A 20,173-nucleotide genomic window follows, 5' to 3' on the forward strand; every position below is an offset into this window, starting at 1 on the left:
GCTATCTCGGTGGGGCCAGCAAACCAGTTAGGGAGGTAGGGCCTGGAAAGAGCTCTGCAAAAGCCCTTCCTCCAAAACCTGGAGCACAGTGAGTATGACCTTCTTCTGTGAGCAATGACTCCCTGCAGACAGAAGAAAGCCTAGTGTTAGCCCAAGGAGCCCGTCTACACTGAAACTGCCCTGAGGTAGCTATGGTTTGGGGGTGAGCGCAGATGACAACCAGGCCCACGCCTGATGATAGTCAGTCAGTATGAGGCCCCCGTAATACTGAGGAAGGGATCTTGTTTCCTCTTCCGTTTCATAGTTGAGGTTTGGAATGGGTTTTACAGAGGAGAACTTTGGGGTACTGCTGGCTTGGCCCCCATCCTGAGGAAGCCACTGTCCACTACTGTCTGCCTTCCAAGCATTGCTGGGGCCCAGGGGGCGAGGTGGCCACTGGGTTCCAGGTACTGAACTCGGGGTGGGGGGGCATACACATTCAAAGAGAGCTCCCCTAATCCCAGAGCTCTCTTCCCATGCCCAGAAGGCTTTTTCTGGAGAAGGGCTGCTCAGAGGCATGCTGGTGGGCTGGGCATGCCGTGATCAAGTATTTTGTAAAACCTGGAGAGAATTACATACCCAAAGGCTCCCCACCACCACCATCACCACCACCACCAGCAAAAGCACAGACAGCGGTCCTGGAAATGTTAGTCATTCTCAGCACAACACAGCACCTACGGGACGAGTGGTGACATCGTCCACTGTCCACAACAAGCAAATGAAGTGAGCGGCCCCTTCTTCCTCGTGTGAGGGAGAACCCGAGTGAGAGCTGGGGGCGCAGAACAGAGCCCCTTGGCACTTCCCGCATTAGTTCTCTTTGGCTGTGGTGCTCCTAGCTCAGCCCCATATGGGCTGGGGTACCATGTGGGGTGCCAGTGATTGAACACAAGTCGGCCACGTGCAAGACAAGCACCATACTAGCCATACAACATCACAGTTTTGCAGCCACACGTGGTGGTGTTCCGGAGACTATGCAGGGCTGACCCTGGAACTCCTCTATCCGAAGCATGTTTTGCATGAACTTGGCTAAGTTGGGCTAGCTCTCCAACTCACATTCAAACATACTTTTTTTTCTGGGGGGAGGTTGTTTGGGGAGGTGGTGTTGGGCCATACCTGGTCATGCCAGGGCTTACTCCTGGCTGCGTTTGGGGGACATATTCCAGGCTGGCCCCTCTTGGAGAGCCCAGCAAGCTACTGAGAGTATCTTGCCCACACGGCAATGCCTGGCAAGCTACCCCTGACACATTTGATATGCCAAACACAGTAACAAGTCTCACAATGTTACTGGGCCCGCTCGAGCAAATTGATGAACAACAAGAGGACAGTGACAGTGACAGTGACTCCAGACTGGGGACCAAATAGGGGTCTGGCCCTCAGCCGATATTTTATTTATTTATTTATTTTGCTTTTTGGGTCACACCCGGCAATGCTCAGGAGTTACTTCTGGCTTTGCACTCAGAAATCACTCCTGGTGATGCTCAAGGGACCATATGGGATGTTGGGAATCGAACCCGGGTCAGGCCGCATGCAAGGCAAACGCCCTACCTGCTGTACTATCACTCCAGCCCTTTATTTATTTTAAATAATTTTTTTTTCTTTTTGGGTCACACCTGGTGATGCACAAGGGTTACTCCTGGCTCTGCACTCAGGAATTACTCCTGGCAGTGTTCGAGGGGGACCACATGGGATGCTGGGAATCAAACCTGGGCTGGCCGCATCCAAGGCAAACGCCCTCCCCGCTATATAGTGCTATATAGCCCCAATCCCACATCCCCTATTTTAAAGAACACAGACCCAAGTAAAGCCCCCGGCTCTGGTAAGATGCTCGGCTCAGCGCACCCAGCGCAGCCTCCTCCCTACCTCTCCTCTCGGGCTCCGGGCTCGGCGAGGGCTTCTCCCGGCGGCTGGCGGGCCGGGCGGGCGAGCCGGGCTTCCTCTCGGACCCGCGCTCCTCCTCGGGCGGCGCCTGCGGCGGCGGTGGTGGGGAGGCCGACGATGACGGGGCGGCCCGCGGTCCTGGCTCCTTGCTCAGCTCGCCGACCTCTGCGTCGGGCTTCCCGGGCCGCCGGCACAGCAGCTCGGCCAGGTAGGGCCGGCTCAGTTTGGACAGCGGGGAGGACGGCGGGGTCTGGCTGCTGGGCTTGGGCGCCAGGGCTGGCTTCTGCACCGTTGGCATTTTGGTAGGAGCCCGCTGGTGCTCGGGCGTGGGGCTGCGGCTGCTGGCGGGTGCGGGCGCGGGGCCACTTTCCGCCGACGGGGCGGCCGCGCGGGCCGGACCGGGCCGAGCCGCAGCGTCCTTGTCTGCACCCGCGCCGCTGTCCCCGCCGCTGCCGGGCCTCTTCTTCCTCTTCTGCTCGGCCTGCTGGTCCGAGTGGAAGCGCAGGGAGTAGTTGGTCCTTCGCAGCTTGATGCCAAAAGGCGACGCCGCCTTCTCGTCCCCGCCAGCCGCCGCCGCGGGCTCCGCTGTCCCGCCGCCGTCGGGGCCGCTCCCGGGCTCCGCGACCTGCAGCGGCGGCGGAGGCAGCGGTGGCGGCGGCGGCGGTGGAGGAGGAGGAGGAGAGGGCAACCCCGGGACCAGGAACGACGGCAGGTCTTTGGCAAACTGGCAGCCGTCCGTGGCATCGGCCGAGCGCTCCCGCGGTGGCGCGGCTCTCTCGGGGGCATCGCCCGCCGCCCGCCTCCGCCCGCCCTCCCCGTCGCCGTCGGCGAACTTCTGCCAGGCGGGCTTGATGCAGAACTTGGCGCCACCCGATGATGATGACGACGACGACGACGACGTTGATGATGTCCTGCGCGGCGCGGCCGCCGCTGCCTCGTCGCCACCCTCGGGTCCCGGTGGCTGCGGCGGCTCCCGGTCCCCCCGGGCGCGGCTCGCCGTCGCTGCCGCGCAGGATGCGGGACCGGATGGACACCCACTCGGCCTGCTGGCCCTCGCCACCGCCCGGCGCGTCGGGGGCCGGCCGGGGCCTCCCCGCGCCCTCGGCGGGCCGCCGGTCCTCCGCTGCCAGGCCCAGCAGGGACCGGCAGGCCGAGTCCTTGATCTGGCTCAGGTTGACGGCCGGGCCGCAGAGCTGCGCGCCCGTGACCAGGATGGCCGTGTGCGGGACGCCGAGCCCCGACGGCGGCGGCGCGGGGCCGGGCCTGGGGGGCTGCGGCTCCGGGGACGGGGACGGCGCCGAGGCCTCCTTCTGGGGCGTCACCGGGCTCAGGTTGACCCTGGGGAAGAGGATCTGCTTGCCCCCCGACGACACCTGGAACGTGTAGGGCCTTGGTGTGCTCTGCCGCTCGTCCAGCTCCCGCCACCGCAGCTCGTCCCCGCTCCGGGCGGCCGGCGCCCGCGGTGGCTCTTCCGAGGGCGCGTCGGGCTTCTGGGCACGCGGCGCCCGGACTCCCTCTCTCGTCGCCAAAGATCGCCGGTCCCCCTGCGGCGCCTCCCGGCTGCGCGCTTCCTCACCCTCTCTGGGCTGCTCCGCCGGCTGGGGGCCGTCGGCTTTCTCTGCAGTGTCCATCCGACGACGTGGGCTCCTGAGGCCCCTCTGGTGGGCCAGCTCCAGGGAACCTTCCTCTTCCCGAACCTTCTTTTCTGCTTCCTGTCGCCTCTGAGCCTCCATCTCTGCCCGCTTTCTCAGTGCTTCCTTTCTCTTTTTCTCTTCCTCCTCCTCCTGTCTCTTGAGCTCCTTCATCCTTTCCTCCTCCTGTCTCCTGAGCTCCTTCATCCTCTCCTCCTCCTCCTGTCTCTTGAGCTCTTTCATCCTCTCCTCCTCCTCCTCCTCCTTCTGTCTCCTGAGCTCCTCCATCCTCTCCTCTTCCTGTCTCCTGAGCGCCATCCTCTCCTCCTCCTCCTCCTTCTGTCTCCTGAGCTCCTTCATCCTCTCCTCTTCCTCCTTCTGTCTCCTGAGCTCCTTCATCCTCTCCTCTTCCTCCTTCTGTCTCCTGAGCTCCTTCATCCTCTCTTCCTCCTTCTGTCTCCTGAGCTCCTCCATCCTCTCCTCTTCCTGTCTCTTGAGCGCCATCCTCTCCTCCTCCTCCTCCTTCTGTCTCCTGAGCTCCTTCATCCTCTCCTCTTCCTCCTTCTGTCTCCTGAGCTCCTTCATCCTCTCCTCTTCCTCCTTCTGTCTCCTGAGCTCCTTCATCCTCTCCTCTTCCTCCGCCTCCTTTCTCTTGAGCTCCTTCATCCTCTCCTCTTCCTCCTGTCTCCTGAGCTCCTTCATCCTCTCCTCTTCCTCCTGTCTCCTGAGCTCTTTCACCCTCTCCTCTTCCAGTCTCTTGAGCTCCATCCTTTCCTTCTCCTCCATCTGTCTCCTGAGCTCCTTCATCTTCTCCTTACCCTGTCTCTTTATCTCCTTTATCCATTCCTCTTCCTGTCTCATGATCTCCTCCATCCTCTCCTCTACCTCCTGACTCAAGAGCTCCCTCATCCTCTCCTCTTCCTCCTCCCGTCTCTGTTCCTCCAGCTCTTCCTGCCTCCTCTCCTCCTCCCTCTTCCTCCAGAGCTCCTGCTCTCTCTCCTCCTCTTCCTGCCTCAGCTTCTCGGCCTCCTGCCTGCTCCGTGCCTCCAGCTCCTGCTGCAGTTGGCGTCTCTCCTTCATGTGCTTCTCTTCCTCGGGGAACCTGTCTTCCCTGGGCTCTGTCCACTCTGTCCCTCTGGACTTCTCCAGCGGCATCTCCTGCTCCTCCTCTCCTGGCAGGTCCTCCGTCCCCTCCTCCAGGCGTGCCGCCGGCTGCCTGTTCTCCTCCAAGAGCCTGCGCTCCAGCGCCTGGAGCCTCTGCTCTTCCAGGCGTCGCTTCTCAGCGGCTTCAGCCTTTTGCTTTTTACATTTGGCCTCCAGTTCCCGCCAGTATTCCTCATGGCATCTCTTGTCTTCGGGGGCCAATGGTTCTGGCTCCTCTTCATGCCAGACAAGCTTGTCTTCTCCAGAGTGCCCGTTCTGGTCCAGAGACAGCGGGTGTGGAAGGCCGCCGTGTTCACCGAGTGAGTCCTAGCATTGGGAAGGCAGAAAGGATTAGAAGTTTGTTCCCCTCGGTGCACGTCACCATTCCTCCTCCTGGTCATGGGGAGGTGGCCTCCTTGGTCTCCATCGGAAGGGGGAAGACATGCTACCCAGAGACAGCGGAACTCAGGCTGGCCTGCTAACTGAAGGGGTGGGGGTAGAGGGAGCAAAATGCATCTATATATCTGCGGTTCTCTACCCCTTTCTCAAATTCTTCTTTATATGAACGAATAATTGCAGGAAACCCATGGGCTGCTATTAGAAAAGGGAGGGCAAACAGAGAGAAATGTTTCAGCAGCGTTCCCTGAAATGTGTATTTTCCAAGTTCCCCTAATTAAACTCAAGAATGGTTGGCCAAACCCAAGTCTCCCAAAGTTATTTGGCCTCCTTCTCAAAGGAAAAAAAAATCACTCTATGCCCTCCATCCAACTATGCCCAGCTTTACTAATACCCCCTTGGATCTTTCTAGCACTGGCACAGGGGTTCTGTCAACTCTACGGAATGGCTGAGACACGACAGAGGAGACAGTGTGCTTTCAGCTGCAAGCAAGCCCCAGGTGGCCCCTCAGCCCTCGAGGTGTGTCCACCCACTTCTCCCCACCTCGGGGCAGTATGTCAGAAAGGGTGGGGGCAGGAAAAGGTCTGCCCACCCTGGAGCCCGCACCACGCCCCAGGTCCTGCTGGGGAGAGGTCAGCCATCACCTCACCAGCCTGCAGGTCCATGAGTGCCCAGTAGACAGGGCACAGTCCGAAGGGGCATACGTACCCCGGTGAGTCGCCGGTGCCTCTTGGACACCCTCTGGTGTTTTGGCTTCACGGCCAGTTTGTGCCTGGCGGCGCTATTGTCAAGGCGCGCGATGGCCCGGGGAATGGCATCCAGGTTGACGCTTTCGATGGTGCCAGCAGAAGATAAGTGTCTTTTGGGCCGAGATGGTTTTGCTGGAGTGACCTGTAGTGGACAGTCAAGCATCAGGAGGTCTGGGTCAGTCAGTCAGTGACCCACTGGGAGGCTGGACTGGCAGTGCAGGTGAGCACCAAGCCTGGTTTGGGATGTGGCCAGCCCAGGGGACTCCAAGGACATCAATATCAGTGCTGGAATCAAGACGGAGCACCGGGCCTTGCTCAAAGGCGCAAGTGCCTGTTTGGCATGTGGGAGACCGGGCTTTGGTCCCTAGCTCTGCAGGAATTCTTAGCACCACTAGGGGCAACCCCAAGCACCCACTGGGTGTGGACCCAAAACTAAAACTAATATGACGATGTGTTCTGACATTGACATGTGTATTCACGAATGCGATCATTTCACCTTCCAAAAACTGATCTTACTAGTCTGAATTATTTGGGGGCTTCATTTAGATCAGGGGTCAGCAATTCATCATTGGTCAAGTCCTGCCCATTTTGGTAAAGGTTTGGAGGGATAAATCAAGGGCATCGTGCCACACTGTTTGTGGTCCCCTGGGGTCACAAGGGTCAATATTCAGAATTCTGTCATTCTAAGAGTTTCTCATGCTCTGACACCACTGATAAATAGTTCAATTCCCACCTCATACCACAGATATATACCTCAGTTCTCATCTGACAACACAATGGATACCTCAGTTTCCACTCATATCACCGATCGATACTTGTCTTCACCTCACACCACTGATAAATACATCAGTTCCCACTTCACACCCTGATATATACCTTCGTTCCCTACTCACACCCTTTGATATAAACCTCAATTCCCATCTCACATCACTGATAAATACCTCAGTTCCCACCTCACGCCACTGGTATACACCTCAGTTTCCATCTCATCATCAATATATTCCTTAGTTCCCTACTCATACCCTTTGATATATACACCTCAGTTCCCCCCCTCATACCACTGATATATACCTCAGTTCTCACCTCACACCATTGATGTGTACCTCAGTTTTCACCTCACACACTGATATATACCTTAGTTCCCACCTCACACCCTTTTGCAACAGGAATATATCTCTTCCATTTTTGTGGGATGGAGGTCCACATCTGGAGAGCTCCTGGCAAATCCTGGCATGGTGCACAAGGGTTGCTCGCAGAGATACTCAGGGGAGCATGCAGTGCTGGATAAATCCTGGTCTCAGGCAGGAAAAGCATGTGTGCCTTTGAGACCTTTGAGCCTCCGTCTGACCTCTTTAGCTTTGCACCAGTCCCCGCTATCCACAAGTCGAAAAGCACCTTTGAAAAGTACTCAACAAGCATTTTTTTGCAGTATAGGTCCAGTAGAGTGTAACATCTGTGCCCTGGGGTATGATATTTTTTATGAAGAAAGTTGTTTCAGCCAACTCACTCCCAGAGTCTCAAATCACTGAATGCAGCCTGGAGCAGGTGTGTGTGTGTGTGTGTGTGTGTGTGTGTGTGTGTGTGTGTGTATGTGTGTGTTTCTGAACAGTACTGATCTAGAAAGGCATTTTCCCTCGCCACTAGCTACCCCACACTAGAAAGGAAATTTTTGATTTCTTTTTGGCACAGTCAGCAGTGCTCAGGGATTACTCCTGACCCTGTGCTCAGGGATCACTTCTGACGCGACTCAGGATACTATATGTAGTACCAGGGATTGAGCCCAGATTCACTGCATGCTAGGTAAGCAACTTACTTGCTGTACTATCTCTCCAGCCCTGGAAGGCAATTTTTGAAAGGAGTAACGGGAGCACAGCTTGCAGTTCCTTTAATACAAATGCAATCACTGTAAAGGTCTGAGAAACCCTGGCTGGGCCTGAACACAGAAGCCACACAGAATCCAAGGGTTAAAGTCACCCACATTAGCAGGTCAGCTTACATGGCGAATGTTCAGCAGAGGGCGCTACTGGTCCTATCTGCTCCAGCCAGCTGCTCCCAGGCCCAGAGGCAGCCAAAGATAAGACCAAGCCTCCTCTGTGTAACTGCTGCAGAGTCAGTGGGGCTCAGCCCATGGGTTTGCTTTGTTGCAAACCACGTTCCATATTTATGCATAAAAGATTAAGAACCCAGTCTGAGCAAAATGGATGCGCAACAAACACTAATTCATGGCCAGAAATACGAAGGAAGGCAAAGTGATTCTAGCTCCTGATCTCCCGGCTTTCCTTGATTTCTGGTTGTCTGTGTAATAATAAGTGTCACATCCTCAATTCTGCTTGAGGAGCGAGGCATTAAGCAGTTATTTCACTCCTCTCCCAGGGACCTGAGTGGAAGGAGTTAGAAGTGAATGAGATAGGCGAGAGACTCAGATAAGCACTGCGAGCAGGGTTCTACACGCAACGTTTCTAGTTATTCCTAACATGTTGCTTCGTGGTCTGCCTGGATTGCACGGTCTCAAGCCACCCCAGGAGAAGTTGGCTGCATACTCACTGGCTGCACTGCCTGCCGGACCCCAGGAGGGCTCCTGGATACCTGGACTTAGGGAGAACCCAGGCTTTAAAGGAATGCAGAAAAGTGAAAAGCCAAAACTACATCCAACTAGATTAAGGCAGGGTTAGAGAGACAATAGTAGTAGTAGTAGTAGTAGTAGTAGTAGTAGTAGTAGTAGTAGTAGGGAGGGGTTAAGGCATTTTCTTGACTGCAGCTAATCCCAGTTTGATCCCCCAATTTATCCAGCATCACCCGATTCACTGATCACCACTAGGAATGACCCCCCCCCGAGCATGACTGAGTGTGTTACCCCCAGAGGCACTTGCCTTGTCTACAGCAAACTCCAGTTCAACTCCCAACATGACAAAAGGGTTTCCTGAGCTCTACCAGAAGTCACCCCTGAACACAGAACCAGGAGTAAAACCTGAGCACTGCTGGGTGTGCCCCCCCCCCCACCAAACAAAACAAAAATGTAGATAAATGCTCAGACTTTGGGGTCATCTGTCAGGAGAAACTTAAGACTGGGTGCCCTCAAAAGTTTGGGAATATCTTATCCTAAGGCTTAACTGTGCCTGGAAGGGGTAAATTTAGGGAAGCCCATGTGTGTGTGTGTGTGGGGGGGGAGCTGGCCCTTATCCAGAGCAGGGTTCTGTACTGGCAGGTGCACAAGGAAATGCCTCCAACACCCACCTCCACCCGGGAAGCATTTGTCATAAGATCCATAAGAAACGGATGAAGGTAGTACTTATGAATGGAAAGGTGGGCTTCTTCATCACCCAGAAGAAAGCAAACAAGCAAGAGGGGGGAATCTGGGAGGCAGCCCAATACCCGAGCCCCCACCCCCCATTACCTTCTCCTCCATCTCACTTCTGGCTGCTGGCGGATTCAGAGGACTCAGCGAGCTGGACGTCTCACTGGGCTGGAAGAGAAGAGAGGGCACTTGCGTGAGACACAGGCACAGGAAGTTCTGGGCAGATAACCAGGCCCCAGGGTTGCCTGGAAGGGCCTCCCTCTTCTCCCTACGCTCAGCAGTCCCCGAGGGGCCAGTGCCAACTCAGCCTCCTCCCGCACTCCCGAGGCCGGGCTTGCACTCCAACCTGGGGTCTTGAGGGCTGTTCCTGCTGCTCAGAGGTCTGGGAGCTGCTGGGTCCCACCGAGGAAGCAGAACTGGAAAGGTGAGCAGCCTGAGGGATGCCCCCCAGGACTCACATTGTGGTTTTTTTCTTTTTTTTTCCTTTTTTCTTTTTGGGGGTCACACCCGGCGATGCTCAGGGGTTACTCCTGGCTCTGCTCTCAGGAATTATTCCTGGCAGTGCTCAGGGGACCATATGGGATGCAGAGGGATCAAACCCAGGTAAGCCACGTGCAAGGCAAATGCCCTACCCACTGTGCTATTGCTCCAGGACCCCACCACCACCACCACACTGTGGTTTTTAAAGACTCATTTGAATGAGTCAGACAGAAAGCTTTATTAACAAGCTGGATAGATAGTACAGAGGGTGAGGTATTTGCCTTGCCATGTGCAAACACAGCTGACCTGGATTCGATCCCTGGCATCCTGTATGGCCCCCTGAGCCCCACCAGAAGTGATCTCTGAACACAGAGCCAGGAGCCAGTCCTGAGTACCGCCAGAAGCAACAACAAAAACAACTGTAGCATTGTAGCACAGTCCTCCCGTTGTTCATCTATTTGCTCTCCATTGTGAGACTTGTTGTTACTGTGTTTGGCATATCGAATACGTCACGGGTAGCTTGCCAGGCTTTGTCGTGCAGGTGAGATATTCTCAGTAGCTTGCCGGGGGGCTCTCTGAGAGGGGCGGAGGAATAGAACCCAGGTCAGCCGTGTTGGCCGTGTGCAAGGCAAAAGCCCTACCTGCTGTGCTATCACTCCAGCCCAACAAAAAACAACAAGAAAGAATTTTTCATCAGACCAGGAGCAGGAAGACTCCAGAGGCCTGTCAGTATAGTGTGGAAGAATATTACATGGTAAAGAACATTAGAGTAAGGAAGTTTGCAAACTGACTGTGAGAGAGAAAAGTTACATCCCAGTGCCTGCCCTGACAGCACCCCACCATGTCACTCACATCCCAGCACGGGTCACCCCTTAGCGCGGCTTCTCTAGCCATCAGCAAGGGCACCCTGTCCTGGCCCAAGAGTGCAAGCCGCCTGGTCAGCTCTGCATGTTTCCCGCATTCCACGAGGGGGACCTTCCATGCCATCTGCTCTCAGTGTCTCTCCTTGTCCACATTTGCTCATCTCCCATGTTTAGCACCCGCTCACTAAGCAACCTCCCCCCACCAACCCCAGGCCTTGAACTTCACCAGCAACAGCAGTGACATCCAGAACAGTCGGCAGAAGCTGTGGGGCAGCCTGGGGGGGGGGGGAGGTGCCACCCCACCTCCCAGCCAGTGGTATGGATGCCAGGAGTACCCAGGGTGGGGTCAGATGCCCACTGCTCCTCTTTTTTCTCACTTGGACCCACAAATCACTTATTTTTTTAATGACTTCTCCAAAAAACTTCACTACCAACAAGAAAACTTCATCTCGGAGGTGTCCAGAGTACTTACCTCCACTTAAGAGCTGCCGGAAATAAAATCTGAGTTCAGATATCTTGGCAAGTAAACCAAGAAGTAATGCCTTAGGAGTGAGAGCCTCAGACGCGCCATAACCATGCTGCCAGACTCCGCACCTGGCTGTTTCATTCAGGGCACCCCAAGGGTGGTAGGTGATACCCCATCCCCTAAGGGACCCAGCCCCACCAGCTGAAAACCTCCAGGACTCAACCTCCGCCCTGCTCACAGCCGATCTCCACATGCTCAGACTGAACCTCACCCACACGTGAATCCGCAAAAAACCCAGGTATGAGGGATGGGTGACTGAAAACTCTAGGGTCAAAGGAAACGGGAATGAGTGCTCTCCCCCACCCTTGTCTCTCTCTATTCCCAGCAACTTGGTAGTCATGCCTATAAGCCATCTCTGGCTGGTGCCAGGTAATCTCATCAACGGCCAAGATCCAGAGACTCATTATAACTCTCTCAGAAGAGGGCATAAAACAACTAGCTATAGCCATGCTACTAGACCCCATGCCAGGCTGTTTTATTTGGGGTACCCTGGAAGAGGGCAGGTGGGGCTCTATCATCCCCAAGGGACCCAGCCTCAGCCACCAAAAACCTCTAGAACTCAACTGCCACCATGCTCACAGCCACTCTCCACACGCTTGGACTGAGCCTCACCCACGAGTGAACCTATTCCAGGACATCTCATACAACACACCACTCATATTCCAAGAGTAACACACTACATTTGATGGGGTTTAATGTAGAAGGCAACCAATCTTAGAGGAAAATATATTTTTACAGATATATATGTATATATGATATATGTATATATAAAGGCTCAACCTTTAACAACATGTTAGTGCTCTCTTATAGAAAGACTTAATGGCCCCTGGGTGAAATACAACAATCTTCACATACTTTCCTCTAAGGAAACTTTTTGGGAGCATTTTCAGTGGTTTATTAATAACTAAAATATAAAATAAATTATTTCGGTTCTGCTTTGGGGCAGGGGTTGGGGTTCGGAATGGAAACATCCAAAATATGGTGGTGGGAAGGTGTTATGGTGGTGGGATTGGTGTTTGAATATTGAATGTAATCAAATATCGTGAACTACTTTATAAAAATAAAATTAAATCACGATCACGATCATCCTGTTGTTCTTCGATTGCCTCGAGCAGGCACCAGTAACGTCTCATTCGTCCTAGCCCTGAGATTTTAAAAAGTGCCATACTCAAGGCTCTTTCAGGGTTAGGAAAATGAGACCCATCATTGTTACTGGTATTTGACATATTGGGTACATCACGGGGAGTTTGCCAGACTCTGCTGTGTAGGCAAGTTACATTCAGTAGCCTGCCAGGTTACCCACCAACTGCCCTATCCCCCCCCCCCCCCCCACCCCCTCGGCGCCGTGTAATCCTATCAATGGCCAAGACCCAGAGACTACAAAACCCAGCTCCCGGAAGAGAACAGCGCAGAGTCTCCTGCCCCTGTGCCTGGCTGTCCTCTCCGGGCCCCACTGGAGGGGGGGGTGGGTTGAGTTTCCCTCCTTTCCCCAAGCAGAGCCCCGGCAGCCAAAGACCTCCAGAACCAGCCATCTTATTATCTCAAAATAAAATAAAATAAAAAGAGCAAAGCTTCAGGCTAGGGAGACACCTCAAAGCCTGATAGGTCAGGCCCTGAGTTCAATCTATATGACCCCCAAGTTTCAAGGGTATAGTCCTGTGGACCCCGACCTTAGTATCCTGGGACTGACCCCTCATCCCTGAGAATGCTGTGGAGCCCCACACCGGAAATGACTGGAAGATGGAGAACCTCCCCCAGAGAACTTCCTCTGGGGACCCGCAGGGCCTTGGCTTTTTTGCCCCAAGGCCCAAGGGCAGCCCCCTGCAGCCACTGCGGTTCCAGGTCTGCTCAGAGTTCTTGACAGAGTGTCAAGACCAAAGGCAGGTGGGCCGGTGCTGGAAGCATGTCACTGACTTTCTGGACATCCAGTAGGTCTGACTGAGGGGTCAATATTATGGAGCACCTACTTCTTTTCTTTGGGGGCAGGGAGTCAAACCCATCTGTGCTGAGGGTTTGCTCCTGGCTCTGTGCTCAGGGATCATACTAGGCTGGGCTTAGGGAACCGTATGGGATGCCAGGGATCAAACCCAGGTTGACTGCAAGACAAGCATCCCGCCCTCTGTACTCTCTCTCCAGCCCGTCTTTTTCTTTCTTTTTTTTTTCTAATCAAGTGCAATGCACTGGGGTTCTATGTAAGTCCTTGGTATGATTACTAAAAGGCAGCAGGGTTTCTATAACACTTTGGGGGTGGTTCACATTCAGCAGTGTTCAGGGGTCACTCTGGCGGGCTCCTGAGCCCTAGGGGTGCCAAACCTGGTCCATCGCCGATAAGGCAAATACTCTGGTGCTGTGACTCTGGCCCTTAGAGAACACATTAAATTGCAATTATTTTTCCTTTTTTTCCCCTGGTGGGTATTAGGGATGGAACCCAGGCTCTCTCATCTATGGGATTAGCACTTTACTCCTAACAGGATCCCTGGCACCCATCAACATCTCCCCTCCGACCCAATTTAGCCACCCACCCTAGAACACCGATTTCTCTCTTATTTCCCTTTAGATTTGTCCAAGGTGACAAAGGACAAGTCCTGGGGGGAGAGAGAGAGAGACATGTGAGAGCCAGCTTGTCCTCAGGAACACAGCATGCAGAGATCAGTTAATTCTGTGGTCATAAAGACAGTTGAGTTACAGGTAAGTATGAAGCCGACAAAGAACCAGAGGTAGTACAGGGGTGAACGTGCATGCCTGGTGTGCAACTACCCCCAGTTTGATCCCTGGCACTACAGTAGTCCTTTTCCACCCACTGCAACACACACACACACACACACACACACACACACACACACACACACACACAGACAGTCACTACAGAGCACAACCTGGAGTCCCAGAGCATTATAGGTAGCTCAGGTAGTCCCTGGCATCAAAGATCCAAACAACAACACATCCTCGGGCCTTGCACTGAACTGCCCGCCCAATTGGCAAAGAACAGCCAGAAGAGGCTCCAGGGTTCCTGTGCATTGCTTGAAAGAACCCCCCATCCCCCTTTTCTTTTCCTTTTTTCAACTCCCAGTAGTGAAACAAAGGCTGAACAAAGATGCGCCGTGAAGGAGATTGGGGGTAGGGTGCTATTATAGCTGGGTGCTGAGGCCAGGTTAGACTTTCCAGAAGAGACAGAGCCCAGGTCTCAAGAGTGATGGAAAGTATCAGGGAAGAAGGAAGAACCATTCTCCCCTCCACCGATGAGCACCAAGACGCCTGTCCGGAAGGGTCCTCCAGACTACACGGCTGCTCCCTGAAAAGCTCCTCCCATTTTCTCAGTCTACTCAGTGTGGCTGGGAGCCCTGCCAATTATCCTCCCCAGAAGATTCCCCATCCAAGTCCCTCCCCCGGGATGTGTACCTGGTTCTCAGAGTCGCAGAGGATGACGTCCTGATGGGTCACAATTTCTATGGGACTGGTCAGGAACAGGTCCTCTTCTAAGCTCGCGTCCCCACTGTCCGCCTTCTTCATGGGAACAGCCTGGGGTGGTGGCTGCCCAAACTTGATGTTCTTGCCCAACTGTCGCTAGAGAAAGAAAGAAAAAGGTTCTAAAGCAGGGAAGCAGCACCCCGTACCTGCCACTGGGTTCCGGCAGAGCTGGGGGCCCCATATGGTGTACTTTGAAACATGACTGCTTTCTAGACTAATCGCCATGCCAGACCACCCCAATGCAGTCCTGCAGGACGTGAGTGGTTCCCGCCTCTGCTTTCCCTTCCCCCGCTACATGCCATGTGCTATCCCATAGAGCAGCCTCTTTCTTTGGACAAGCCAACATTCCAGGGAGACCATTTTTTTTTTCTGAACCAACAGTTGGGACAGAGGTTACCACCACCACAACAAAAAATTTTAAGCAACTATCTTTAGATAAAAATTCCTCTAAAAGTGCAATAATTGTAAAAAAAAATAGTTACATGAGATGCGGGCACCATGGGATAATGAAACCCCTGATGGTTGCTACAACAAAACTTTCTGAGTCCTTTGAGGATGTATTCCCTTTGGATAGTTATGTGTTGACCACTTTCCTTGCCAACTTGCACATGGCGAGGTTCTAGCGGGTACCACTACCGAGGCAAGAACACTTCACAGCCAGTCAGACTGCCTTGCACAATTATAAAGTGGCCTGGATGGTCCAGTCCTGCCTCTAGGCCTTGACACTGGCCTTGCGGAGGTGAGAGGTTGGGCCTATGGGGGGCTTTACTAGGGGTGGGCGGTGTAGCTCAAAGGAGGGAGAAAATGAGGGAGGGTAGAAGTCAAGGAAGAGAAAAGGAATTTGGGATTAGAGAAAGGCCAATTTTGAAAGGAACTTGATTCCCCGGGAGACAATCCATAAACATAATCATTAAGGAAGGGAATAAATATTGAATGGGCTGTGGGAGAGAAAATGAACAGCATTCTGAAAGAGAGAGGTATAATGAGAATCTGGAGATCTGCTTAACGGGATTAATTATGTGAACCACAGCCTTCATGCAGGCCAGAGGCCTCCAGTGCCTACTTGCGGGCAGTGTGGTTAGAAAACTCCTCATGGGGGTGCCATCTGTCCTGGGCATGACAGGTTGCGAGTGTCACCCCTGGCCTCAGGCTATATGCCAGGAACAGTGCTCGTCCAGAACCCTCTCCAGACACGGGTCCCCTGCTTCCAGCCGAGAATTACTGCTAGGACCAAGAGCTTCATAATCCTTTAGGTTGAGACAGCAAAAATTTTATGCTCTGATATCTCTCTTTAATGTGGTGAATACTTAATCCCACAGAGCTACAAAGAATCTCAGCATTACACTTGATTAAAAACAGGCCAGAGGGTCAATGGTGACCACGTCGTGATGGAAAGAATGAGCGGTCCCAAAGTCTTTGGACTCGGGTCTCTGGGAAAAGAATTTTCCGGTTTTGTTTTTTGGGTTACAGCTGGCTGTGCTCAGGGCTTACTCCTGGCTCTGCACTCAGGAATCTCTCCTGGTTGGGCTCGGAGAATGATATGGGGTGCCAGGGATCAAATCCGGGTTGGCTGTGTGCAAGGCCAGCACCCTTGCTGTTGTACTATGGCTCCAGCCTCTGATATTTATTCTTTCAATTTTTTTTTTGCTTTTCTAGGGTCACACCCCGCAGTGCTCAGGGGTTCTCCTGGCTCTGCACTCAGGAATTACTCCAGGCGGTGCTCAAGGGGACCCTATGGGATTCTGGGGATTGAACCTGGGTCGGCCACATGCAAGGCAAATGCCCTACGTGCTGTACTATCGCTCCGGCCCCTGACATTTATCTTTACGAGGGTACAGCCCACTGTGCTGGGGGGTGGAACAGTGCAACCCAGGACTGAGATCAGGACTTTGTGCATGCGCTCTCCCCCTGGCTTTGGGGTCATTCTCATTGTCCTCCACTGGTTCCCATGGTTTGACATGGCCCGTTCTTCTATGGGGCAGTGACCAAGACTCTCGGTCTGCCTTTCAAGCATCGGGCTGAAGTTCCCAGGTCAAAGGGATCCCTGGAGGAAGAAGCCCCTTTCTCCGTTTGAACTCAAGGGCCGCCACCCCCACTCCTCCCCGCTGTCACCCACTCCTCCAAAACTGTACCTGGCACACCCCCACGACCCCGCCTTGGCTTTGCAGGGTGGACACCGAGATCACAGAAACATGAAATTCTGGAGTCACAGACTCCCCACCCCACACACCTCCCCCTTCTACCCCTGGGGCACTCCCCTCCCGGCATGCCAAGTCAGGAGCACAGAAAGACGAGGACTTGTATTTGCTCTGCTGGTATTTCAGCCTGAGCCCCATCTCCCTGGCGCCCCAGGAAGGGAGCACATCGAAAGCCCAAGGTCAGCCAGTGAAGTACAGTCTGAGCAGCCTAAAAGGGTTGCAGGGGGAGAAGGCCCCAAAGGGGCGTCCGGGAGAAACCAAGTGAGCAGGCAGCGGCAGTTAGTATCTACTCTAAGCAAATCAGTGAGCAGCCACGGGTTAGAGCAGCCGATGGAGTCAGACACGAGGACACGGTGTGACAAAGGGCACAGGGCCAGCTCACTCTGCTGCCTGCAGGCAGAGGGACAAGAGCCTGGGCAGGAGAGGGTGGACGGGTCCCTGTATCCTATGGGGTTCCTACTGGTGTCTCAGCTCAGCCTGGTTTACCAGTTATCCCTGCTCTCTGAGTGCTGGACATGAATGAGAATAGTTGTAAATCCCCTCAAACCAAGACTCCTATTGTCAGGATCTGCCATCCACCAGCACCCCTGAATGATGAAGATGGGGTTCTTTCTTCTGCTTAGAATGGAAACAGTAATTCTTCCACATGCTTCCCAGGAGAAGCTTGGCCTCAGAGTCCCATGCCACTGAGCTGACTTTGGTTCCCGTCACAGAACAGAATGAAGATACTCCACCTTAATGGGGGCGTTTCTTAGACTGCTGATAGCAGTTTCATTAGGACAGCACCTTGGCACTCAAGAACCAAGAGAAGACCGGGGAATCACGGGCCAGAGTGAAGTCAACACACAAATGGGAGGGCTGAGGGGGCTGCCAGTGGAACTGGAGAATGGGAGACACAAGCAGGTGAAAAGAAGGAGAGCAGTGAAGCACATGGGCCAAAGCAGGGGAGTGGAAAGGAAATGTTGAGAAATGGCACTGAGAAGAGAGAGAGAAGTGAAAGGGGCGGGGGACGGAATAAGCCAGGAGAAGAGATCAGGAGGCTGAAGGCAAGTACATCCACTGAAGCGAGGAGGGGACAGCAAGCAGAAAGGGCAAGAGGGAAGGGAGGGAGGGAGGGAGGGAGGGAGGGATGATGTGCGTGTGGCCATCCAAGGATGGATTTATGTCCCAGGGATGGTCATCCCGGCAAAAGAAATAAGGCTGCTGTCTTCAGGAATGACAGACGGGAGTGACAGACAGCAAGCATTTCCCTAAACAGCTGCTTTGAAGTCACTACAGGGAAAACACTGCAGTCTGGTGGCTGGGGGTTTCATTAGAGAAGGGGGCGTGGGGGCCCAGGAGGACAGAGCACCGAGGATCACTGTTTAAGGAGAGGACCACGGACTTTCCTCCCAGGCACACGGGCAGCCTACAGAAATGAAATAGCGGGCAAGGACAGGGCAGGGCTCAGGGTTCAAGGCCACAGGGATGGACTCTCAGAACCTTTTTTAAATTCTTTTTTGGTGGTGCTGGTGATCCCACTCAGGGCTTCAGACATGTGAGGTATGTGCTCTACTGAGACACACACACTTCTGGACCAAAATATTAGGTGGTTTCTTTTCTTTTCTTTTTTTTTTTTTTTTTTTTTGGCTCTGGGGATCAAACTTAGACCTCACACAAGCAAGGGGTAAGTTTTTAACCACCAAGTTATATCCCAAGCCCCTTGGGTTCCCGGGTCTCAAGGCACCTGCTTGTTCTCCCTTGCCTGTGACTCCTACTGCGAGTCAGCCCCGCTGACTCAGCGTCTTCTCATTTGAGGCATATTATGGGCACAGAGATGATCACTGCTGAAGCCTATCAGGCAGTTTCTGGTATTGTGTGAACTGAATACAGGGAGGAAGGTAGCTTTTGAAGGGAAACTTTAATTCTGCCCAATATTGTCAGAAAAGGAACAGCAGCTTAAGCAATTGCCAAGATCCAGACTATTGAGATTGGACTTCACTTTTCCAAGAAATAAAGCAATATCACCCTTCTACCTTCCTCTTCCTCTTCCTCTTCCTCTTCCTCTTCCTCTTCCTCTTCCTCTTCCTCTTCTTCTTCTTCTTCTTCTTCTTCTTCTTCTTTGTTTTGGTTTTGGGCTGCACCAGTGGTGCGATCAAGGGACCATATCTGATGGCAGGGATTCAAATTGAGGATGCAAGGCAAGTGGCTTGACCCCGTTCTATCTCTCTGCCTCCTGTCCCCCCCACCCCACCCTTGTTTTTTAAACACCAAATCTCTTTATATACACCATCGCTCTGACCCAAGGAGCGGAACTCTGCCTCTGCTGGATGTCCCTGAAGCCACGGCTATGAATGGAGTTAGTGTTGAGATGGGAATGTGAGCTCAAAGAGACTGTATTTTATTCATTCAACTTGGGACCGTTGGTTGCAATATGGCTGGCAGGAGAACGATGGTAGAAACAACCATCCATATTGATGAGGCTGTTTCCTAGGGGGTGGAAATTCCACGCACATCATATTCGGCACCTCACACACTGTCCAGGTTTAGATTTCCCCAGATTTCAGAACTCGTCTGCAAAAACTAAGTGGAGGAAAGAGTTTCTGTCTTCTTGGGTGAACTCCAGAGAGGTCCACTGATAAAATAATTTTTTTCAACCAAAAGGAAAAGTAAGAGTTAAGGAAACTGACTCTGAAGGTGGTGCTAAAAGCTGGTATTTCTTCTCTGTGTCCTTGAGAGTGAGCTTGATAACTGTCAAACTCTTCAAATGCATGACTTTGGCATTTTTAAGTGAAATGCAGCTCGGTGGGGGATGGTACCTTGCTGAAGATGGAGTGTTCCCTCCTGTGCCAGAGTCCTTGGGCAACCAAACTAAGCATTTCCTACCAAGGGTGTGGCACCATTCTAAGGACTGTGACACATAGGAGTTCTCTCAGAAGTTGGTTACATGTGTCACAGCCTGGTCTCAACAGTCACCTTCTCTGACCCTTGCTCTGGGCAGACATAATGAAGTTGACGTGTTTTAGTTCAAATGCAACTAAGTGTGATGTTCACAGAACCACCAGAAACTCAGGCAGGTGCAGAGTGATCCCACAGAGACAGCAGGTTTCAAGAATGGGAAGCACCTCTCAGCACATCACTACCTGGTGGGTCCCCTAATTTGGGGGGGAAATGAGGAACATAATAGGGAAGTAACTCCACCTGAGGCCAGTGGGCCTGGAATGGCTTTGTATTTCCCCAGGGCTCAAGGGACAGCTGACTGGCATGGACAGAGTTCTTAAGGACACCATTGTCCCTGTAACTGCCCGGTCCGCTAACATTTTGCTCTCTCTGCAGAAGTCTCCCTTGTTTGTCTGAGGTCAGCCTGTTACCCAGAGACGCTCACCCCAGCACTATGTGGTGCTGGATATCGAAACTGGGTCTGCCTGAACACAGCCTGCACAGCTCTCAGACCTCTCTTTTTTAAGAATTAAGGGGGAAATTGGATTTTCCTTTTAAAGGTTCAGTTGTTTGACACAGAAAATCTGG

General features: G+C 53.3%; 1 protein-coding gene across 1 annotated transcript in view; it reads right to left on the minus strand.

The window, feature by feature from the left end:
* CRACD (capping protein inhibiting regulator of actin dynamics) overlaps positions 1-20,173 on the minus strand; it is a 229,967-nt gene that overhangs the window by 11,674 nt on the left and 198,120 nt on the right. Inside the window, 6 exon segments of the mRNA XM_056111190.1 lie at positions 1,900-2,905; positions 2,907-4,581; positions 4,699-5,018; positions 5,796-5,978; positions 9,231-9,299; positions 14,400-14,564. Of these exon segments, the coding sequence (XP_055967165.1) occupies positions 1,900-2,905; positions 2,907-4,581; positions 4,699-5,018; positions 5,796-5,978; positions 9,231-9,299; positions 14,400-14,564 (3,418 nt within the window).

The sequence above is a fragment of the Sorex fumeus genome, unplaced genomic scaffold (genome assembly GCF_029834395.1).
Source record: "Sorex fumeus unplaced genomic scaffold, SorFum_2.1 ptg000013l, whole genome shotgun sequence".
In the NCBI taxonomy this organism is placed as follows: domain Eukaryota; kingdom Metazoa; phylum Chordata; class Mammalia; order Eulipotyphla; family Soricidae; genus Sorex; species Sorex fumeus.